This window comes from Neovison vison, chromosome 12, assembly GCF_020171115.1.
Source record: "Neovison vison isolate M4711 chromosome 12, ASM_NN_V1, whole genome shotgun sequence".
NCBI classification, from domain to species: domain Eukaryota; kingdom Metazoa; phylum Chordata; class Mammalia; order Carnivora; family Mustelidae; genus Neogale; species Neogale vison.
Genome location: NC_058102.1, coordinates 66,721,941 through 66,747,102, shown reverse-complemented (window position 1 = coordinate 66,747,102; position 25,162 = coordinate 66,721,941). Strand labels below are relative to the sequence as shown.

General features: G+C 34.3%; 1 protein-coding gene across 1 annotated transcript in view; it reads left to right on the top strand.

The window, feature by feature from the left end:
- Positions 1-25,162, top strand: part of CCDC91 (coiled-coil domain containing 91) — a 347,220-nt gene that overhangs the window by 56,882 nt on the left and 265,176 nt on the right. The window contains exons 2-3 of the mRNA XM_044226465.1: positions 7,839-7,881; positions 9,980-10,058. Coding sequence (XP_044082400.1) covers positions 7,852-7,881; positions 9,980-10,058 — 109 coding nt within the window. The 5' untranslated portion in view covers positions 7,839-7,851. The remainder of the gene's footprint in view (positions 1-7,838; positions 7,882-9,979; positions 10,059-25,162) is intronic.

Genomic DNA, 25,162 nt, shown 5'->3' with positions numbered 1-25,162 from the left:
ACATGGGACTCGATCCCAGGACGCTGGGATTATGACCCAAGCCGAAGGCAGCTGCTCAACCAACTGAGCCACCCAGGCGTCCCAGATTGTAGTATTTCTTAAATCTTGTTTCTATCCAGAGGTGGCCTTGTCCTCTTTTAAATATGAGATGAGGTGATATACCTAACTCCTAACATTGAGGGTCAAGATTTTGTTGGGTAGGAAGAGTATAATTGATATACTGAAAATTTTGGGTTGACAGTAGGTTGTCCATATAACAGTATTTATTATTTGCTTATAAATATATAACTGAATATAGTGAGGTGGTTAATTTTGCAAAGTTTGGGCAGAGTATCAAGATCATGACTAAGTGCAGTCTTTGAAGGACAGGATAATGAGACAGGATCAGACATCCATCCATCAGTTGGAGGAAGGATTGCTATGAGGAGTTGGAGGAGGTAGAAGTAACCAAAGAGGCTGGGAAACAGGTAAGGGTTTGGAGAATGTAATGTAAAAGTGCTGTGCAATTTTGTTTCTTGTTATCAGCTAGGATGTATAAATTTTCTGAATGACGGCTGGCAAAAACAAAAACTTAATTGATAGTACAGATGAAAATTATATAAAAGACAATATTTAGTTACTAGAATTACTAGTGGTTGGGATGTCTTTCCATCTGATCATTTATGAATAGAATATTTTTCAGGAAGTGAATATATACCTCAGTTATTTTTTTAACTTGTGACATTTTACTATTGGCACTAGTATTGATAGTGTAGCAATAATTTTGTGATTCAGCTTCATAGGGGATGTTTCAAAATTATTGTTAACGCTAATAATAGTTGGATACTTAAGACAGAGGAGTGTAGCAATAGAAGATTTTTTAAGATGTAGGCCTTCAAGCTCATGCCTTAATATGGGAAGCTCTGTTTTAGTGCTAGCAACTCGATCCTCTACTACTCAAGTTCCAACATGTTTTTCTTAGAGAAATAAAAGGGAAGGGAAGTCATGTGGGAACTATTAGCAACTCCTTTGCTTTCATTTAGTGATTTATTCCAAAGGCACTGATACAAAAGTATTCTTTGAGACCCTACTATGTGCTCCTCTGGCGAAGGTGCCAGAGAGTTCAAAGTAGGTAAAAGGAAGAGTCCCTGCACTATCTTGGAAGAGCTTATATGAAATTAGGTAAAAGAAATAATTTCCTTGACTAGATAAGCTGGAAATTCTGATCTTATATGATTAGACTCTTCAAATTAGTTGAGTCTTGGTGACTCTTCATTTTTAACTTTGACTAAAGGGTGTTGTCTCTCTTTCTGTCTCTCTCTCTCTCTGTGTATGTACTTCCTTTGTTCTGGTTCCTTTTAACCAATTTATGTTTGCCTAGGACAGTCAGGAAAAAAAAATCTCTTGTCTTTTGCTTCTAGGAAACATGGCATGAAACAGGATCAAATGGAAAAATACTAGGATTATGAGGATGCTGGTTAGCCAGTAATTTTTCACATGGAATAGAGATTGAATTAAGTGCTAAGTGGACAATGTTAAGACACTTTGGGCTGATAGAATAATCTGGATGATCTCTGGAAATTGTACTTTTTGAAGTCAGTTACCTAAATTTCTTTTTTCTTAGATTTTTTTTCATTTAGTTCCATTTTTAGGAACTTTAGGTGTTTGAGACACACTTTTACATTTTGTATAAACTTGTAATAAATGTTAATAAATGTCATAAAGAAGACTAACATGAAAAAATTTAATTTTTTCACTGGCTAAATATTAATTTAAAATATTTAAGCTTCTGTTTATAGTTAGTTTTGTTTAAAAAAAAAAACAACTTTATTTCCTTGAGGTTTTTTTTTTCCCCCCAAGTATTTTGATAGGAAGAATAGATGGTTGGTTCATTGTGCCATGATTTTTTTAATACTGCCTTTAAAGAATTAATTATATATGCTCACAGTTTAAAGTTGTAAATTACCTGTTATGAAACGCTGCTGCTTGATTTTTCGGTTTCATACCCATCAACTTTCCAATATGGAAGATGAAGCTTTAGCTCTCTTTTACCACCCCTTCAACCACCCAGACCACATATTTCATCTTATTTCTTTTAACTTCCCAATATGGTTTTATTATAATTTTGGTGCCAGTATTTGTTATTATTGTTATGTAAATTGTACTCACAGATAAAAAATACAGTACTGTAAAAATGTCTACTTTTCCTGTCTCACATACCATTTTCTCTCTGTTTTCATTTAGTTGATGTTTTAATCACTAATTCAACTCTGAATTTCCACCCAGTTGTTTAACATTACTCTCCTGTATGGTAAAACACAGGAGACAGTCTATTAATTTGATTTGCTCGAATACTTTTCCAGGAACTTTCTGATTCTTGCTATATAAATAGCTTGGGAACTCACTTGACCATTATTCTGGGAGAATTCCCTTTGCTTTTCACTTGAGTTAGGGTACTTATTTTCTAATCCCATTTCTTCCTTGTGTTTTGTCTTATTCCCTTGGTTCACTGCATAGCTTTTTGTTTTGTTTTGTTTTTGTTTGTTTGTTTTAAAGATTCACTTATTTGAGAAAAAGAGATTGTGTGCATGCATGTTGGGGGAGGAGTTGAGGGAGAGGGAGAGAGAAACATAAGCAGACTCTGTGCTGAGTGGAGAGCGCCACAGGGGACTTGATCTCATGATCCTGAGATCATAACCTGAGCTGAAACCAAGAGTTGGGTGCTTAATTGACTGTGCTACCCAGGCACCCCTCCATAGCTTTTTAAGAAAGAATGGCAAATAATTTTTTTTGAGGCTTTGCAGTATGAATATGATTTTAGTCTTCCCACAAATTAGTTATTTGTTGGTTTGATTCATTTTAGAATTCTTTGTGTTAATCATTTTCCTCAACATTTTACAAACATTTTTCCATTGTTTTTCGCCTTCCAGTAATGCTGCTGTGAAGTCGAATGTCACTATGTCCTTTGTCCTTTGTATGAAAACGATTTTATCTCTTCAAGGGCTTGTGGGATCTTCTTTTTGTCTCTACTGTGCTTCAGTGTGGGTTTATTCTTCTCTTTTCCAGGATTAAATTTGAAAATCATACTTTTAGGTTTAGAAAATTTTCTTGAATTATTTTGTCGATGATTTCTTCCCTTTTGTTTTCTGTTTTGTTTTTCTAGAATTCCTAATATTAGATATTGCATATTCTGTACAGGATCTTTTAATTTTCTTAGGTATTTACTCTGATGTTCGTTTTCTTTATACTCCTCAGCTTTATTATCTACCTGCAATTTTTTCACTTCTGAAATCATTTTTAGTTTTAATCCCTTAATCTTGGTACACACCCCTGTCTCATTCCCCACCCACCCCCAAATTAGAGTTTCCTGTTCTTATTTCATGGATGTACTATCTTCTATTGTTAACTCCCTAAAAGTACTAGTTATAGTTTTTAATTTTTTTGAGAATTTTCTTGTGTAGTTTCTATTTCTTCTACCTCTTTCTCCCTTCCTTCCACCTCTTTCTCCCTTCCTTCCTTCCTTCCTTCCAGCTTGGTTTCTTGTTTTTTATATTAAATACATTCTTCATATCTTCTGTTGGCCTTGGCCTTGGCCATGTGGTCATATGTAAGAGTGGGGTACTACTAATGAAGTATGAACATTTATATAATACTTAGAATGTACCAGACACTGTTGTAAGTGCTTCATCTATTTTAACTTATTTAATCTTCATAAGGACTTTAGGAGCTAGTTACCATTATTATTATTAGTAGTAGTATTAGTATCACTGTGTGACAGATGAGGAAACTGAGGTACACAGTGTTGAAGTAATCTGCCCAGTGTAACACAGTTAAGTGACAGAACTAGAATTTGAATCAAGGCAACCTGACCTGATAGTCTTTTCTTTTAGCCTTTATACTAGTCATCCTCTTATTGAATTCAGGAACAAATTGGAAATTCTCTGTATGTAGATAGGATTAGTCAAAGTAATATTATCTGAGTGAACTGTATTTTTGTTTGTTTGTTTTGATTTGTTTTTTTTGAGGAGTCTCTCTTGAGGTCCTTTTTCATGGGTTGATTAGATTCACCAGAGAAGAATCTTATTCTTATTTTTAAAAAATATTTATTTATTTTAGAGACAAAGAGAGAGCAAGTGTGGGGAGGGGCAGAGGAAGAGAGAGAATCTGGAAGCAGACTCCCTGCTGAGTGTGGAGCCTGACACAGGGCTCCATCCCATGACCCTGAGATCATGAACTCAAGAGCAGGTTGCTTAACTGACTGAGCCACCCAACTGCCCCAGAGAAGAATCTTCTAAGATCAGGACTAAAAACTTACGCATACCTGCTGGCAGTTCTGTTGACAAGTGATCAAAGAGGATTGGGAGAATGGGTCTCAATATTTAAGAGAACTTTTAGTTCAGCAGTCTCAGTGTCTTCTAATCTGGACCCTTGGCTTTATCCTGTCTAGGGAATAAACCTTCAGTCTTCTTCTATGATAAAGAACTATAAGTTGTTCTGTTGTGTAGATTCTGGAAGAGGATTTTGGGATACATCTGCCACTCTTATTTTGATTCTCACCTTTATCCACTTTTCATTGCCATGCATTCCTAAGCCTTTTGTAGATGCTTTGATGTAAATGTGATTGATTCTTATTTTCCTCATTGACAGTTTTCAATCCATCTTCCTTATATTTGCTTTTAAACTTTTCTTCAGTTTTCTTATTTCATATTCTCTCTGACCCTGTGTTTATGCAGAAGCAAACAATCAAAACAAATCTTTGCTATCTTTTCGAAAAAGACTTTGTGGAAAAGACTTTAATAAATTCATGTTTTTAATGTGCAATTTAAAATTCTCTGTTAGGTCTGTTATAATAGAGCTCAGATATCTCCCACCTGAAGCGCTTCATGATGTGCCCACTAGATATATCACCATCTAAAAATCTTTCCTCCCACCTGGACATTTTTTCTTCTTTCTTAAGGCTACTTTATAGCTCATATTCTTAACATTTGCATGATTTTCTTATACTCTTCCACCTCTGCCTCCCCAGACCATAACTCCTTGAGGATCTTGAGTGTTTTCTTCTATAGAATTGCCTAATAAAAATTTGTTACAATAAGTGTTGTGTATATGTTTTTCTTATAAAATATCAGCAATGTATTAAATACTGGGACTAATAAAAGAGAATTAATACAGTGGTGCAACAGAAGAGATCAAATTCACATATAAAGAAGTCTGAGAATTGTTAAACTAGATATTGTGAGATCTTTCAGTGTAGATAACCTAATCCCCCTCCCTCCCCCCCGCCATGGCACAAAGAATGAACTACATGATCTTCCAATTTTTTAGCCAGGCTCGTGACTCTATAAGTTACATGACAGATATATTTGGTGTTTCTGTATTATATTTGTAGTTGAATGGGGTATATGTTAAGTGCTACAAATATTCTAAAAAATTATAAATGCATTTTAGATAAAATAATGTTTTAAATGTGCTGGAGTTAGTTAACTCTATAAAGGAGTCCCCACTTGAAATCCCCACTTGTAGTATTTCCTTTTAAAAACTAATTCTTAATTTTTGTATTTAGTGAAGTTGATTTGTACAAATCAATGCTGCTAATTTTACTTTCTCCTGTTCTTTGTAATGTTCATAAGAAACCAGAAACTTGCAGGATTTGAAACTAAAATATTTGGAAAATGTTAATGTGTTAAAATAATAAATATTTCTCTAATTATTATATTTTAAGAAATTCAAGACACATCTATCTTTTAAAATCTGTTAGTATTTCTTTGAAAATAAAGTAGAGGAAAGCTGTCATCATCATTTTAATATGTAAAGGTTGCTGGGATATGGAAAACATCAGTGACTATTGATGTATGCTTTTGTAGAGTTAAATCAGTACTTAGGAAAGTGATGGTATTTGGTTCCTTACCATAGGCAAACAAGCTGAGGTGATTGTTAAACATGGCTGTTTATTTTTGTTTTCAAGATTTCTGGCACCTTACAAATAATTTATTGGGATGTGATTTACAGAAACACCTAGAAGCATTACTCTAGAAATTCTCTTGAAACTGTATTCTCTTGAAACTGTATTCTTTGGATACAGTGTTGTAGATGCTAAAAATATTTTTTAATTGTCTCCTGAGATTCATGGAATACATGTGGAAAACACAAACTTAGTGTTTATAGTTTGAGTTGGTTCGTTCTCAGCATCTATATCACTCTTACTTTATAATTTCTTCATGAAAAATATAATCACATACAGATTTCTATTTGCTTGCAACAGAATTAATGTGAATTCCATTTCAAACTAACCACCATCAAAAGTTTCTGAGAGTCTGGTTTATATATTTTAAGTGTTGTATGTGGATGACTTGCTTAGCTTTGATTCTTTTGAGAAATACATCTTTTAAAATTTTTTCTCCAAACTATTAAATCATAGGTAATGGTGACAATAGTGGTGTTTCATATGGGTTAATTTAATGTCCTTCCTTTTTATAATGTTCTTCTGCCTCCATATATTCCTTTTAGTGTCATTACCGACTGGAATTTTTGTGAAAATAAATTTTCTTTGTCTATTGAAACAAAAAATCCTTGAGATTGTGTTTCACTGTTTATTTTTCTTTGACTATTTTTGAGTTTTATTTTTCAAGGCATTAATATTAATTTCATTGACAAGGTAAGACCTCGCTATAGATGACTACTGCTTCATCACTCAAGGCAAAGTGCCTTAGAAAATGCTTTTAGAATTATTGCTTAACATGGTTTAATTTGTTTAGCTGTTTTTTTTCTTAGAATTTGGAGAAGGTTGTTTTTCTGTAACCAAGTCCATCTTGTATTAGTGAGTCAAAGAAACTATAATTAATAATTTGGATACATTCACTTTTGAAAGATAAAAATGAAAACCAGTTATTATTGACCAGAGTATTTACTTGTGGCTACTGATTCACAATTTATTGTGAATTTAATTTTCATTTATTGTATACCATCTATTACTTGTTCTGCTTTTCCAGGTTTCTTCCTTTCTTTCTTCTTCTTCTTCTTTTTTTTTTTAATCATTTGTTAGATAAAAGCTTTTTTTCTTCTTTTTAAAGTCCTGGTACTCATGGTTTTCTCCTTCCATTTTAATGATACAAAGTAAAGCATGTATTATCTTACTGCTTGTCTCTCTCTTACCTAGTTTATCTTAAAAAGAGGAATTCAGGATATTCACTTGTGTTTTTCTCTTCCCTGTTCTCCCATGAATACATGACTTGATTTATCTTGATCAGCCTAGTAACTTGCTCCACATTTTTCCAAAAGTGCAAAGCAGTTTCAGCTAAAAATATACATATCAAAATGCTCCAGAAGTTGTGGCCACAGCTCAAAAATGCTGATCAATTTTGAAAATCTAAATCAACCTCGGCCATGAAACCGAGGGAAGAACCTTTGTGGTGGGGGACAGATTTCCAAAAATTCACCACAGTCCTGTTCTTAGCTGGAGTTTGTGCTGATGTTGCCAGACAACTGAGGAATAGATGCAAAAAGCAGGAAGCATTATTGAATTGAGCCCTAGCGCCAATTTGGGAAAAGCAAATTAAAATGTAAAAGAATATTTTTCCACTCCTGGCGTCTCAACACAAAATGGCAAAATACATGGTTGCTGAAAAAGTCACAGAAATTGCTAATTTTGCCTGAATGGCTAATTTTGCCAGAAAACCTCCAGTCTTTTTGCATTAAAAAATGCATACCCATATAGTTACAAAAAGTAGATTTTTAAAAAATCTCAAATGAAATAGTTTTAATTTACAAGTCAAAATATATATACATTTAAGTCAGAAAAATGTTTTGACATAAATGACTCTGTGTGTGGGCTTGTTTCAATGTCTTCTGATATTTTTCAGGTGCACTTGAAGAATGGATGATGATGATTTTGGTGGTTTTGAGGTATGTGCAATTACCTTATTTTGCTTATGTAATTGCTTTAACTTTTTGGGGTTATAATGCTGTATATTAGTTTGAAAATATACTACTTATCATTGGCACTCATGATCATTTCTTGGTCATTTTTAATGTAACACTGGAATAAAAAATGAAATCAAGGAAAATGAAGATATATCCCTTTTGAGAGATAAAGTTAATTATTATTGAATGTATGGTCATGCCCATGGAATGGCTTAAGTTGAGTTAATTAAGTGCTGCTAGTAGAAGCATTAAAGAAGTTTTAAAAATTGTCAGCTGATGATTTTGCTGAGATACATGTCTGTTAGGAAATACTTGTGAGATGAAGGATGAGTATTGCAGATCTGTCACATGTTTTCATGTTTACACCTGTAATGAGTTGATTTAGTGTATTAACTACATAGCATTTTGGTGGCTTATAGGGCTAATTAGTATGTTTGTGTTGTTAGGTTATTCTCTCACGTTTAAGTTGGATGCTTTGTAAGTGGAAATTGTTAGCTGAAGAAGCACTGTCTTTTCCTTAATCCTTTTCAGTGTGTGTTCATTTTATTGAAATATTTTGTAACCCAGTTATTTTTATGGAGCCAGTGTAGTCTTGCAGGAAAATCTCTGGATTAGGAGTCAGGATGCCTGAGCTCAAGTCCTGGAACTACCAAGTGAGCTCTGTGACTTTTTTTTCCTTTTTAGTAAGAGTTTCACCTAATTTGGAATTTGGTTTAAAAATAAATAAATAAATAAAAAGAGATTGTTTATTAAAAACCAGGACTTTAATTAATGACATTAATAGGAGAAACAAGGTATTAGGTATATACTCAGTATTCTGATTATTATGAAAAAATGGTGTGAGTTTTTTAAGAACAGCATCATTTCTTGTCGGTTCTTATTGTCTGTCAATATGGACATACCTATTTTGTGCATTTTTTCTGACACTGGTTTATGTTTGGCAGATTTGTATGTTTTTCTTTTGCATTTTTAAAAATGTTTAGGTTTTGTTGGGTGATTAAATCTTCTGTTACTGAAGTTAACACTTAAAATTTTGTTAAAATTTTTTAAATTTTGAGGATAATAGATGTTTTAGATATCATCTTTGTTCCTTGTTTACAAGTTGTCAGTTATTTGAAGGTTTAAACTTAGTACAGTTTTCTTTACTTAAACCATGCTTGATTTATTATATCGGAAAAAAATAGAGTAGGTAGTTTTCCTCAGAGTAAAATTATACTTCAATGTTACAGTCAATAGACCTGTTCCTTTCAGTATTACATTACAATGTTAACCAATTATTCCAATTTAATTAGTTATTAGGGTTGTTTCTTTTTCTATCTGGTTGTAGAAATACAGAAGATTTCCATCCTTGGTTATGTAAACCATGTTCATTTTTTATAGTTTATAGATAATAGTTACTATATTCTATGTCACTTAGCTTCTGTGACAGATTGCCTCAGTTGACTTCTGCTTGGCTGACAACTCAATGCTGAACCAAATTGAAATTCTGGTTCTTTTTCTCAATAATAACTTTGCTGTGATCTGAACAATTGAGAGAGAAAACTTACCCAGAAACTCAACATGCAGTAATTGACTGTCCCTTACTTTTAAAAGCTGTTTAATAGGAAGGCTTGTTAATTTAAAACATCAGTTTTAGGAATTTTCTAAATGTTGAATGCTAGGAAGTCTGAGTGGTAGATTATTGAAGAATATAGATGAACCCTATTTCTTTAGATTGATTTCCATTAGGTCGTATGCTAATTAATGAAAAAGATGTACTTAGAGTACTGACATATAAACTTTTCAAGTGAAAATGTGATCGAGGATATATAAAAGAAAATTTTCATTGGCAGGAGATATATTTTAGTAAGGAAGGGAGATTTTTACTTAAAAATAACAGAGCATGCCTACTGGGGGTGGGGAGTAGTGGTTAGGGTGGTAACTATGAAGACTGAGAAACAATTAAGTATTTGGAGGGAATTTGAAAATGTGTGGTATATAGCAGAGAATAAGCCTGTGGTACTGGAAGGCTTGGTTGCTTAAATAGCATTTCTATTTTTTAGATCTTTGAAAATAAATTTGCCTTTCTTTTTCCCCCTAGGCTGCAGAGATTTTTGATGGTGGAAATGGTGAAACGCAAACTACGTCTCCTGCCATTCCTTGGGCTGCTTTTCCTACAGGTACTACTCTGCAGTAACTAGAATTTTTTTTTTTTTTCTTATTGAACACTTTGCCTTTTCTTTGAAAGCCTCTTTTTTACTTTTGCTCTTGGCCTTCTTTGATCTGAAAATGGAATGACCCAGATTTAATTTAGGATTTTTTAAATAACAGATGATAAATTGCGTAACAAATTCTGCAGCGTGGCTTGAGGCATGATTCCAAAAATGATATCATGAACATTAAATGAAATTAAAATATAATTTACATTTCCTAATCCGTCTTAGTTTCAGGAAAGTGAGGTACCAAATAATATTTTTAGGCTGTCCAGTTTGTTAATTAAAAAGACTTCTTATTCTTATAGTATAAAAATATCCTAAAGTAATAAACATCTTTACCAGTATTTGAATTTAGAAGTTTTTTTTTTTTCTCCCAGAAGGTCAGTCTAAATTTAAACATTAAAATTTAGCCATCCAAGAAATCAAATGCAAAAATAAATTCCATTATGGGAGATATTTTATGGAAGACCTAGTGTTCAATATTAATATAATTCATGTATAAATAATATATTGAATTTCCTAGGCTTTTTGTTCTGCCAAATCATTGTAAAGTCAGAAGTAGAAGATGAAAGTATCCTTAGCAGCTCTGCCTTGTCTTAGATTATTAGAGTTATTCATCCTCCAAATATTTTTCCAGTGCTTATTATGCATTAGGTGCTGTGGGAATGTGTCCTTTACTTCAAGGGGAGATAGGACAGGCACATACATACTTGTAATATGAAGCAGATTTGTGATTTGGGAAGAATGAAGATTTCATCATCCATTTGTTTAGAAAATGTTTATTTCATGCCTGGTATGAGTCCAGTACTATTCTTGAAGCTGGGCATATATTATTGATCCGGGCTTTGAAGGATGTTCATGATTTGAATAGGCACAGATGGGAGAATGGGGAAAGATTTTGAAGTGAGAAAAAGCAGTGAAACAAATGTGTAAATGTGGGAAGAGAATGACATAGTTAGGATGCTCATTCTTGTTTGAGGGATTTATGTATGTGGTTTCCTTTCCCTGGAATTTCTCACCTTGTTTCCCACCACCACTCTCTCCCGCTCCCTTATTATACTAACTCCTATTTGTTTTATGTGTTGTTTTATGCTTTAATATGCCTTTTCTGGGAAGCCTTCCCAGAGAACCCTCCCACATCTCTGTGCACCTATTTTCTGACTTGCAGTTTAGGCTGTAAATTTTGTGGGGATAGGCACTGTGTCTGTCCTTTTGTTATGTCTCAAATGCTGAGTTTAGTGCCTGGCTTATAGTTGGTCCTCAGTTAAGTATTTATTAAAAGAGTAATTAAAGGGAAAAAAAAAAAAAAAGAATGAGGGAAGCCTGGGTGGCTCAGTTGGTTAAGTGTCCAGCTCTTGTTTTTGGCTCAGGTCATGATTAGGTTGTGAGATCAGCCCCACCTCTGGCTCTGTGCTCAGCAGGGAATCTGCTTGAGATTCTCTCCCTCTGCCCCTTCTCCTACTCATGAGCATGTGTGCATATACTGTCTCTCTTTCAAATAAATAAATAAATCTTTAAAGAAATGAATAACTGAATGAATGACAACTAGAGTGACAATGGAAATTGATAGAAAAATTGGAATACTGATATTTATGTAATGGTTTAGGATTTTCAGTGTGTTACCATGTATTTGATTATTGTAAAGTAGGTAGAGCAGCTATAATATTATCTATTGTACAGATAACAAAATGATGGATTATAAAAGTTTTGGAGTTTGATACAGGTAAATATGTTTAGGAATGAAATCTAGTCTATCAGATTATATTTCAGTCCTTTTTAAGTTAACTGGTAGTTTTTTTTTTTTTTTTTTTTTTTTTTTTTATTAGGGGAAAGCATCAGCAGGGCCATCCTGATGGGATGTGAGGGTGAGGGAGGAGTCAGAATTGATTTTTGAGGTTCCAAGCCTTGATTCTAAAGGAATGGTATTGCTTTGAACAGAAATAGAGAGTTTTAAAAAAGTTGGTTTGGGACAACATGAGCCTAATGAATTTGTCTTAGACTTGTGTATTTAAGCTGCCTTCATTTCAGGAGAAAGATTAAGGCTGGTGTTCTTCATTTGGGAGTTTTCTGTAGATATGACAGTTGAAGTTGTAGAAGATAACTGTGGAATCAGTATGTAAAGAGATTAGGGTTAAGTAGAGAAATTTGTATGTCCATAATTAAGGAACAAGAGGAAAAGAAAGACACAGAAGACTGAGAGATAAGGAGAGTATGCGCTAGGCATCAGGAGTAAAACATTTCAGAGAAGTTATGGTCCTGGTGGCTAAAGGCTGTATGTGAGAGAGGTTAGTGTGATTAGAGACTGAGAAAATAAGCACAGTCAGAAATGGCTTTTAAGGAAGTGATTTCAGTAGATTGGAAGTTGAAACCAAATTGTACTTCTTTACAAAAGCAAGAACAGAATCTGTTTTCCTCTAATTGTGGCAGTATATTAAAGAATTGTATATTATGGCCAGATTATCTACTTCCTGTTCTCCAAGAATGAATATTATATGTCACATATATGTATATGTCCATATTTGTAGGTCAAGTTCTCAAAGCCTAATTAGAATTAAAAAACAATTCCTCTAGTGTGTGCGTATGTACACACAGACAGCACCCCCAGTTTCTCCCTCAGCCCCGTAGGAAATCAGACCTGTGGAAAGTACTTCTTCTGAATTTCCTCAGTGACTTGCAGAAGTGGAGATAAGCTAACCTGGCCAACAGCTGAAGTGAAGGCATGGTAGATGCTGGCTCAGCCAAGTAATCTTTCTCTTTTGTTGAAGATAGTTTCTCTTTCTCTGCCTGCAGGAGCCTCTGATTCAGGTATCTGGAAGTTTAGACCAGAGTGATCTGAACAACCTAATTAGTATAACAATTTAATCATTTCCACACTAAAGTCCAGAGAAGATAGGAAGCTTTAAGAGATCCAATGTAGATTCTTTTCAGTTCAAAAAAGGACTTAATATTCTCCTTCTGTCTGATTCTCCACCTACACCCTAACAGTTTGTAATCTATATGAAAAATATTTCTAAAAGAGATGATTATTAACCAAGTTTTACCACAGCTTAAAATCCAAGAAGATTACTCAGAAACATTTAGTTTAAGTTTTTAAAGTATTTGGGGGAGAACAGACATTTTCATTCTTGGGGTTAGGATAAAAGATTTTAAGTAAAGAATATAGTCATAGGCTTCACGTGTCGAATGATTATCTTGGTGCAGAGCTGGCAGTTAGTTGCAGGGTGATTTTGTAATAGCAACTGGGATAATTAATTTATCTTAAAAACAGTGTCTGCTTATGGCCTACAATACTGTTAATGAATCAGGGTGCCTCAGGATACACATCTTACTATAATATTCGTGTTATTTGCATAGAGGGAACTTTTATTTTATTTTTATTTATTATTTATTAATATTTTATTTATTTGACAGAGAGAAATCACAACTAGGTAGAGAGGCAGGAGGAAGTAGGCTCCCCGTGGAGCAGAGAGCCCAATGCGGGGCTCGACCCCATGACCCCGAGATCATGACCTGAGCTGAAGGCAGAGGCTTTAACCCACTGAGCCACACAGGTGCCCCTAGAGGGACCTTTTAAAATGCTAGTTTCTGTGTGATGATGATGTTAAAAAATTGCCAGTTAGAATAAATGAAATGCACATGTTGCTTCTGTATCCACATTGTTACCTCTAAGCCCATATGTCATCAATGTATGGCATCTAACCTTTTGAATGTGTCTCTATACTTCCGTCATCATAGAAGTTGGAGTATGTAAGCAAGAGACAAGCAAATATGAAGTTATCAATTTCCTTTTCCTCCTGCCTTTACTCTCACTAAAAGAAAATTACTAAAAGTAATTATTACTTTGTCTTAGTGAAAGATACTCAATGAAAAGAACTGCCTTTATTGGGCATTTTCCTCTCTATTTCAGTCTTTCCTTTTAGCTCACCTTCCATGGTTATTCGTTTTGAAGCCTGTGGCTAGTCAAACTGACCTACATTCTGTGTCTGGCTGGTGTCTGTTCTGTCACTTTGCCATTGCTCTGATTGTAGTACATTCCCTCATCTCCTATCTGCTTGAGTCTCATTTTTCTTTCAGACCAAGGTATATAGAACTTTAACTGAATCCATATCTTATAATTGCTCTTACTTCTGAACTATTGCATCATTTTTTTTCTGCATCATTTGCTTGGCACTTTGGCCAATTTTTTTTTTTTTTAACTGTGGTTAAGTAACATACACAATTTATCATACTAACCATTTTTAAGTGTATAGTTCAGTATTGTTAAGCATATTGACATTGGTGTGCAACCAGTCTCCAGAACATTTTCATCTTGTGAAACTGAAACTCTGTAGCCCTTTAACAGTAACTACCCATTTGCCCCTACCCCCAGCCCCTGGCAGCTACAATTCTACTTTCTCTCTATTCTAGACAACTCATATAAATAGAATCATACAGTGTTTGTCGTTTTGTGACTGGCTTATTTTCTTAGCATAATATCCACAGGGTTCATCTATATTGTAGCATGTGTCAGAATGTCCTTCCTTTTTAAGCCTGAATAATAGTCCACTGTATGTACAGACCACATTTTTATCCATTAATCCGTTGATGGACTCGGGTTGCTTCCTTTGACTGTTGTAACTAATGCTGCCAAAAACATGGAGTAACTAATATATATTTTTAAAAAATATTTTGTCAATATGACTGCTGTCTATATGTGTCTTCTTTAGTCTAAACCTTGGTGGGTAGAGACTGTTTTTAAACCTTTGTGAATCCTAAGCACTTAGTATAGCATGTGCCTTGTTAATAAGCAGTGCTCAGTAATTATTTCTTGATGACTAGTAGAACAGATTTGCTTTCAAAAGTAACTCTTTTAAAAATTTTTTTATTTTAATTTGTTAGTGTTATTAGTTTCAGGTGTATAATATAGTGATTCAATAACAGGAACTCTTTTTAATTAGTTTTAGTTCTTAGGCAGTAAATAAATAGTCTTACAATCACAAAGTAGAGGAAGGCAAACCTAAACTTGCTGTAAAAAATATAGTAATCTTGGGAATCTTAGATAATTACTGAAAGATGACAAAGAAGCTATACTCTAAGGTTCACTTAAGTTTTCTGGTCATTCCCAAGACAGACAAATGACCTGGGAATAATGATTAACAAGAGTAATCACGGGGGAGCCTGGGTAGCTCAGTGGGTTAAAGCCTCTGCCTTCCACTCAGGTCATGATCCCAGGGTTTTGGGATCGAGCCCTGCATCGGGCTCTCTGCTCAGTGGGGAGCCTGCTTCCTCCAGTCTTTCTCTCTGCCTGCTTCTCTGCCTACTTGTGATCTCTGTCTGTCTAATAAATAAATAAAAATCTTTAAAAAAATTATAAAAAAAACCCACAAGAGTAATCACAGATTCACAGAAAGAGATAACAGCTCTTTTGCTGTTTTTTGTTTTTGTTTTTTCCTAATTTTTTGTCTGGTCCTACTGTATGGCAGCAGGTAACAGTAGAGGAGAGTAGAGGTTAGACTAAATTGTAGTTCAAAAATACTAGGGTCTAGAAGCAATAATAGTAGTATCGAGTTATTTTACTGACATTTTTTCGTATTTATTTTTCTAAATATTTTTCTGAAGGAAAATCATTTTCCTTTATATGCTATTTTGCATAGCATATAATATCTGAAAGTTTTTGAGTTAACTACACATAGAGCTATATTTTTTAGAAAAAGTTTTTTTTTCCCCTCAAGCTAAGAGATCTTTTTTTTGAAATCATTATCAACTATCTTATAATTTTTTATAAGAGTGGCAATGTTCTACTTTTTAGGAAACTACTTTTCAAAATGAATGTTTATCTTCTGATACACACATGCACCTATAAAAGCAAAAATATATATGTACACACACACACACACACACACACACACACACAGAGTTATCCATGCATAGGTGGATATTCTGATTTCTCCTTTTTTCCTCATTTTTACCCCATAAAGCAATTTGTCCTCCCTATTGTACCCTTCTGAAGTAAGGGCTTTCTCTTTTCTTGATTGTACAAGTTCTGAGAACATTAGACTACTAGTCTTAGTTTGGGTTCAGTATGTTTTTTGATTGTTTTCTGATTGTAGCAGACCCAAGGTTTCAGAATATATGGGATTTATTTAAATGAATGCGTTAGTTTTTTTTGTTGTTCTTCATTCATTCACTTAATTCACTCGTTTATCAAATGTTTGAAAGTATACTGTGTATCAGACACTAAGTGCCATGTGCTGTGGACCTTATTCCATTTTCAGTGACACCATATGAGAATTGTCATCTCAAATGACTGAATATTTCATGGAATGCATTGTTAATAGTGTTAGATGCTTTTATCAATAACTTCAGCTTCAAATATTTGATAGAGGTTTCATGAAAAAAAAAATTATGTCAGAAAGTGTTGTCACGTTGCCATTGTGTACAGTGTGTGTGGTGCTGTTTTAGAGGCAAATGACTGTTCACTTTTTACTTTTTAACTGTATAAATTTAAATTGTCTAGAAGGCGAGGTGGGAGGCGAAACCTTGAATACTGTCCTTTCCAATATGTTTCTAAGTTACTTGTAGCACTACACAGAACCACATTAGAATGCATTGACCATCAAAGGGAAAAACAAGTGGTCTAGATAGATACTTTAATCCAAATTAGCTCCTTCAAAACAGCTTATATAGAGGGCAAACTAAACTGTCTGTCACAAGCTGACCCTTTAGAAGGAATAATGGGAATTGGACCAGCAGATGTTGAACCAAATAACTTAGATGTGGTTCACTTTGCATCTGGAGCTATTTGCATACAAAGCCAACAGGAAAGTTCAAACATTTTTCTCAAGACATTGGCAGAGAGAAACCTGGAAGACAGATGCCTTTTTGATTTCATGGTTCAGTTTTTCCATTCTCCATTCTCCTGGCCAGGAAAACCTAGGGCAACAAATCGGTCATTTTATTAATATCCCATTACTCTTCTTGCTAACCCTGTTTTTCCAGTAGAATCTGTGTTACACATCTACAAGAGCTCAGAACCTGAGTCCACACATTTTTGTTTGAGAAAATATTGTTGTGATATTTTTCTTGAAATTAATCTGTGGTTTGTGCATAGTCATAGTAAACATTAACTGAATTCATTGGTCTGAGCTATATTTTGGGTAAAATTTGAAGGTGACTTATATTCACAGACTCATATTATAATAGACAGTTGGATAATGTTTAAAAACTTCCCATCTCTTCAACTTTGTATCCACATTAGACATTTTGTTAGGATATAATTTGGATTTCCATTGTAGTATAATAATTTCATAGTATTTTTAAACAGATCGTTTGAATAGATGATTGCCAGATAGCTTCCTTTTGCTACTTTCTGTATTTTTTTCTTAACTCCCAGGTTATCAACTCACTTTCTTTTATTCTGGAACCACTTTTTATAAATGATAACTAAGGTGATCGCTTCTATGAAGCTATGAGTTAGTACTGTATATGTAATATTAGTTTTCAGTAATTTATGGTAGTTCCCATTTTCATTAATTGCATATCATAGGGAATATATCAGTGATATTTGTTATGACTTTGAAGATTGGGTTTATAGTGTGATTTAGAGGCAAATAACTGACTGTGGAAGGAGGAGTACCAGCTGTGTAACTTCTCTGAAACGCAATTATTTAATCTATAGATTGGAGAACTAGATGATATCTAAGTGTTCTTAGATTCCAAATTTTGAATTCCAAGTTTATTTATTTATTTATTTATTTATTTTGTAATATGAGTAGCTTCTACTAGGTGAATCATGATGCCTGGTTTTAACTTCATAGTCCAAGTGATACGGGACTAATCTAATAAATCACATGTGCTCTATAAATAGCTATAAACATGGAACAAAACTATTAATATGAAGTACTATAATACTTAAGATAAACTTTTTTTCTATATATTTTAATTATCAGTTACTATTTAAACTGATTCTTGTAATATTTTATGGTTCAGTCTTTATGCATTCTAATTCTGATCTTGCTTTTTAAAAAGATTGCTTTAATTTTTAGGATGTTATAGAATACTCTAAAATTTTTTTAAAATAGAGCTTTGTAGGGATTTTCTCATATTACTGAAAAATGAAATTTGGCAGTGTATCATTTTTCTGTAAGATGAAGATAGTACTCTCTTTATCATCATAATCCCAAATTAGCCCCCCAAAAAGAATTTTTAAGCTCTGTTTGGCTCAGTAACAGTAGGTATCATTGCTTAGTGCTCTTTTACCAACTCATAAATTTCTATTAAGCTACCCTTATGAATTATATTTCTTTGGTCTCAGAAAATACACTCTCTATTGTTTTTGACAGCTGGGCACACACACACATATGTAGTATAAAGGTATGAAAGAAATGGGAAATGATATTAAAATTATACAGTGAAAATTTCTTTTCTATCTTGGTCCTGTAGTCCCACTCCCCTGATAGAACTTGTTTTACATTTTGTTTTGTAGCCCTCCAGATATTGTACAGGTGAGCGAAAATGTGAATGTGCCCTCTTCTTTTTACACAGGTGACCGTGTCCTTTGTATGTATATGTGTATGTCCTGTGTATGCTTTTTTTCCCCCATAGTAACTTGGAGATCTTCCTAACTCATTCTAGTGGTTGCACAGTGCTCTTCTGCATGGATGTACCAGTATTCATGTAACCAGTTACTTTCCTCCCAGTTTCTGGCTACTGTAAACAGTCCTGCAGTGAACTTTTTTTTTCCTCTTGGACTTTCCCATTAATTTACTTTTGATGTTCTCATTTAATATTTAGTGAGACTTGTAGAAGTATCCATTTATTGAGGCATTTGGAAGCTTGAAAGATTCACATGCTATACTGTGTTTGCATATTTAGGGCTGTTTCTGGAGAGGGATCTTGACACAAATTCAGAAAAAGGGATGCAGTGAATATTCTTGTATGTATTTTCAGGAAAGCTATTTTTTTTTTTTTAAAGATTTTTATTTATTTATTTGACAGACAGAGATCACAAGTAGGCAGAGAGGCAGGTAGAGAGAGAGAGGGAAGCAGGCTCCCTGCTGAGCAGAGAGCCCTATGTGGGACTCGATCCCAGGACCCTGAGATCATGACCTGAGCCGAAGGCAGAGGCTTAACCCACTGAGCCACCCAGGTGCCCTCAGGAAAGCTATTTTAATGTAAGTCATTATTTATATTATTTCTGTGACTTTATGGGAAGCTTATTTAAAATTAATAGTTTACTACTAATATAATCATAGATCATGCTTGTTCTTTAACTCTAAATAATGTCAAATTTTATATTTATATTTATATTTAGTATATATTTTAAATATATATTTTATATTTACAAGTAAATATTGGCCATATTGAAGGTGATGGTAATTTTATGAGTACACTGCAAATGAAATCTTTAGCTGACTATGGACAAATTAGTGGTAGCATGGTAGGTTGAAATGCTCTTTAGTTGTCACATTTTATTTTTTATGGGTAAAATGATGTTTATTGGAATAGCTCCAAATTAGAAAGAGCCCAAATGTCAGTTGAAAGCAGAAGGCTTAGTATTTTGGGCATATATTTATATAATAGAACACTTAAACACCTGGAGAGTTAACTTCAGCTACATAGGGCAGCACTGATGAATCTCTTGAACATATATACTACTCGTATAGTGTCTTTAAGGGATCAGTAAGAGGTCTCAGTTGACAAAGTTTTCTGTAATTTCTGACCCTAGTTCCAGAATCTCTGAAGTCTAGAGCATCATCCTCCTTTTGGAATCGGAATTCTTATTCTTCATGAGAATGGGGGCTCTGTGTTTTGGCTAGAAAGCCAGGGCTAGGTCTGATTCAGAGTGACTCCTGTGTGTGAGTATTCTAAAGGGCAGCAGTCATCAGTCTGTTCAGTCAGATGGGGTGGTATGGGGTAGAGAGCAGGGAGTAGACCTTAGGTATAGGGGCTGTGAATGAGTAGTGATATGATAGAATAGTGTAAATTTCAATTTGACCTAAAGTCTCTGCTACAGACGGGAGGCCACGGCCAGACCTGAAAGCTGAATTACTTTCAGCTGCTTGTGTCACTCCTCTTTCCCTTTACTCCTAAGATTCTTGCTTTGGACTCCTAGGCCTAGCCGTAGCTGGGAACAGTAAGTTCTTCTACTTTGGGAATTCTCAAGTAGCCAGACAGATAGGGCTTGCAGGTATATGAGACTGACAGGACAGTAGAACCAGCATGGCCAAAGTCTCTGACTGATCCGCACTGTGCACACACACTTGGTTTGACTCTGGACTGGTATCGCTAATGAACACTGTTGTCGCAAATGAGGATCTTAAATCAGCTCACACCTTGTTCTCAGTCAGGTTGAGTTTTCTGGCCCTTCCTTCTTTGTTCTGAAGGTTGGGTATTTGATTTCCTCAAATGGTGTCTTTAACTCTTGGTGCTGTTCTTTTCTGCAGACACTGCTTCTCTGGTGTTTCCTCTTCAGGGAGTTCCATCATTTCATGAGATTTTTGAGTCTTTTAATCCTTTTCTGCTCCTGTCTCCTCTTTGTGGTTCTCTATTCCATGACCCTCCATCAGTCAATTCTTTAGGTTCCAGGTTTTGTCAAATATGGGGATCTTTTTACTTCTATCTACTTCCCTTGTTACTACCCCAGTCAGAGCTGTCATTACGTCTTTTTTAGATGACTTCAGCAGCTTTTCCACCTGCAACCATTCTTACTCCCTTTCCCCCTTTCTTTACCTCATCAGAGGGTGAGGACATAGTGAATATTCAGTAAGTGTTTGTTATTGTGGAATATCATTTTAAAGTTTAGAAGTGTTCCATGTTTTTTTCATTTTTGTGGATTCCGAAATATCGAAGTATAGGACATTTGACTAAAATTTTGGAAGTTATATTGATTACTGTGATATTCCTCTGAATATTTTGTTGTAATCTTTACATTGAGTATTAAAGGTTGTACTTTTGATTAGGATATTATCTTGAAAAAATCATGTAAACTAATTGTAGTTATAAAATCCTTGCTGTTGGGGCGCCTGGGTGGCTCAGTGGGTTAAGCCTCTGCCTTTGGCTCAGGTCATGTTCTCAGGGTCCAGGGATCGAGCCCCATATCGGGCCTCTGCTCAGCGGGGAGCCTGCTTTCTCCTCTCTCTCTCTTTGCCTGCCTCTCTGCCTACTTGTGATCTCTGTCTGTCAAATAAATAAATAAAATCTTAAAAAATAAAATAAAATCCTTGCTGTTGTGCCTGGTCAAAGTATTAATCCAACCTTGAGTTCTTGTAGTTAATTTATATTATTCTCTTGGCTTTGTAGCCTTGTGTATTAAAAGTTTTCTTTACTATGAAAGCATTGCTTAGGTGAAGACAAAATCATTTTTAATGATTTCATTGTCAAAATTTTCTTCATTTAAATCAAAATTGAAAATCTTTTGAGGTTTGCTTTTTTGAATTGAATGTGATAAAGGCTGGTTTTATTGTGGACCTCCTTAGATGGGTGGTTGTGGATAATGGGCCTTTAATAATGGGATCCAGCCCCATCTTGGGCTCCTTCCTGAGTGTGGAGTCACTCAGGAAGGAGCCCAAGATGGGGCTGGATCTCCCAACCCTAAAATCACAACCTGAGCTGAAATCGAGAGTTGGTTGCTTAACCTACTGAGCCACCCAGGCACCCCATCTTGCTGTTGTGTTAACTTGTGGCAGGGTCAACAGTCTTAATTTTACATTTATTTTATATTTTTTTCTGGTGTATTAATTTTTTATGATCATTTTCTTTGCTCTATTCTGTTGGATTTATTCTTCTGTTTTTCCTAATTTCTAAATATTTGATGCTTATTTCATTAATTTTAACTTCTTTTCAGATATTAACATTCAAGGCTGTAGTTCCCCTTCCATTTATTACTTTAGCTACATCTTGCCAATTCTGATATTTAAAAAATCCTTCAATTATCAATGTTTTCTAATGTTCAGAATGAACTGATCCTTCAGTTTCTTTAAAAGTATTTATTAATTTCTTAGCATGGGGTTTTTCTAGTTTTTTTTTATTGTTATTGTTTCTTAACTTAATTGCTTTATGGCTAGAGAAAGTAGTATAATATAAAATATTTGTAATTTAATGGGTCTTTCTGGGGCAGAGTGCTATCTGATGATGAACAGCATTGACATACCCTGGACCTTGTTAAAACTGTGAAATCAGGCTCAGCTCCTCACCTGCCATTCTGGAATCTGCATTTTAACAAGATCTCCAGGTGATGGTTATACACATCAGGATTTAGGGAATTTGCTGCACTGAGCCTGTAGAGAGAGGAGTTTGACAGTTGCAGAGTGCACATATTTTATATAAACTTAAATTGTACAAATGTTATAATCTCTTATGATGGTGGAATTATAAACTTGTTGAGGTTGTGTAAATTTTTGCTTTGTCTATGTTGAGATTATGTTACTAGGTGCATTCATATATCCCGTATCTTTTTGGTGTATTGAACTTTCTATCAGTATGCAAGGATCTTTTTATATCTCTAGAATTGTTTTGTCCCCCAAGCCCATTTTGTCCTATATAAATATAGAAACTTTATTTGATTAGAATTCAACTGATGTTACTTTTTCTATTCTTATGTTTTTCAGCCTTTTTGTATCTTTATGTTTTTTAGATATATCATTCATAAAGAGCTTAAATCTCAATTTTGTTTGTTTACCGAGTCTGACAGTCCTTGTTTTTAAATTGAATTATTTAGTCCCATTATGTTTTAATGTAATTACTGATGTCTGTATGTGGTTCTTTTTCCTACCATTGTAGTTTTGGCTTTTTTTTTTTTTTTTGGTAGTGCCATTTTGTTTCTTCTTTTTTCTTTTTTACCTTTTTGAATTGATTTTATTTCCTTTTCCCCCTGCTCGTTCAGTTTGGAAATTATGAGCCCTGTTTTGCTTCTTTTGGTGGTTTCCCTAGAAATTTTAATGAGCATTCTTAACTTAGTAAAGCCTGAAGCAAATTAGTATCTTTATCTTCCTTTTGAAAAACATAAGCACAGTGGCATATCTGAACTTCAGGAATTTCCTCTCTGGTCATTATGCTAGTGTTGGCAAGTATTTTTCATATAGCTATTCCCCAGATTCTACATGTATATTTATATGTTTAATATATATATTTAACTCTACAAGGCATTATTACTTTCAATAATGTTTTATATAGACAAAATATTTTGGATTAATCTGCATATTTACCATTTTTTTCTTTATTTCTTTTTGCAACTTAAACTCTGCATCACAAATCATTTCCTTCTGCTTGAAGTTAATCTTTGGGAGTTTTCCATAGAGGGGGACCTTGGTGGCAAACCCTCAGTGGATACTTGTTTGGAAATGCTTGTCCTTGTTCTGATTAGTGAAGCTTTCTACAGTTGACAGACTGTGTTACAGTCTGAGCAGTTACAGGTACATCTTTCATGCACCCGTTCTTTGTTCATCATTGTCTAAGCTGGTATAAAGCTTACCCATGACTTTATTTTATTTTTTTTTAAAGATTTTATTTATTTATTTGACAGAGAGAGATTACAAGTGGGCAGAGAGGCAGGCAGAGAGAGAGAGGAGGAAGCAGGCTCCCTGCTGAGCAGAGAGCCCGATGCGGGACTCGATCCCAGGACCCTGGGATCATGACCTGAGCCGAAGGCAGCGGCTTAACCCACTGAGCCACCCAGGCGCCCCTACCCATGACTTTAATATTCTTTTTTCTTTCTCTTTCTCTCTCCCATCCTCCTCTTCCTCTTCCCCTCTCTTCCTGCTCTCCTTCCCCTTTTCCTTTCCCGTTCTTTCCCCTTTTCTTTCTCTTCTCTTTTGATCTTTCTTCCCTTCCCTTCCTCTTCCTTTTCCATTCCATTCCTCTCCTTTTCTTCTGCTTCTTCCCCTTGTCTTCTGTTTTTTCTTTTCCCTGATCCATTGCATTGTTAGACACAGGCTATTTTCTTTTTTGTGTTCTAGGATGGGTATATTATTTTGAGTTCACTCTTAGCAGGAGAATATAGTTCTTTGAGGTCCCAGATTTTGTGGGGGAGGGCCCTTTTGTGCGCCCTGAACTTTACTTGCCAACAATTACTTTTTCCCCGTGTCTTTGAGATCTTGGAAAACAAAGCTGAGGTTTACAAGGTTGGCAAATGTCTCCGAGGCAAAAACTTGCTTATTTCTTTTTGTTACATAGTTTACTTATTTTTTGCCTAAGTATTTCTATTTTGCAAGATCATCAGTTGATTTTTTTAGTGGATTTTAAAAAACATTTCTCTATATTTTTAATTGCTTCCTGTGGATTGGTTAGCCAGGTACCTAATCTCATACTTTTGGAAACAGAAGTTTTAGGATTTTTGTTTTTAATAAAAAAAATCTTTACCTATATGTTCTACTTCCTGATGGCTGGTTTTCATTAATTTAATTTAAAGTAAAAAAAAATACTGAAATAAAAAATTAAACTTTCAGGCTCTTATTTTCTGGATTCTGATAATTACTGTGTGTCTACTACAAATACATTGTCTATTTTAATGTACTTAAATCTTGTACTCTCACTAATATATTTGCTATAGTTTAATCAAATATGATGTCAAATGGGCTTATGTTAAAAAGATTTTTTTACATCCATAAAATATGTAAATCATACATTTATATTCTTTACTATCATTGAGAACATTTGGTATCATTACACTAATTGAATACTATTTGTATATAATTCTTATAATTTTTGAATTACATTTCTTCAGAAAGAAAAGGCATTGTTGGTCATGGTAGTATTGTTTAGAGTTTAAACCTGATGTCATTTTGGATTCATTGGGTGTAAATCAAAAAAGTATATTTATTTCTTGGATTCTTTTATGGTTAGAGTGAACTAAATAGACAATTATACTTCACAGTTTGTAACAAAAATAATTAGTTGTCTTTTTTCTCTTGATGGGAAAGATCTAAATTAGAAGAATTGTTTACTTCTGAAAAGTAGTTCAGACTTTTATGTTTCTGCCCATGAAGTGGTAAACAGCTGGGCTTGATGGATAGGCTGTAATTTTTGCCTTATTCAGACTGCTTAGTCAGTCGTTAGGTTTTTGAGTCTGAATTAGTCTCTCAGTTTCCTGG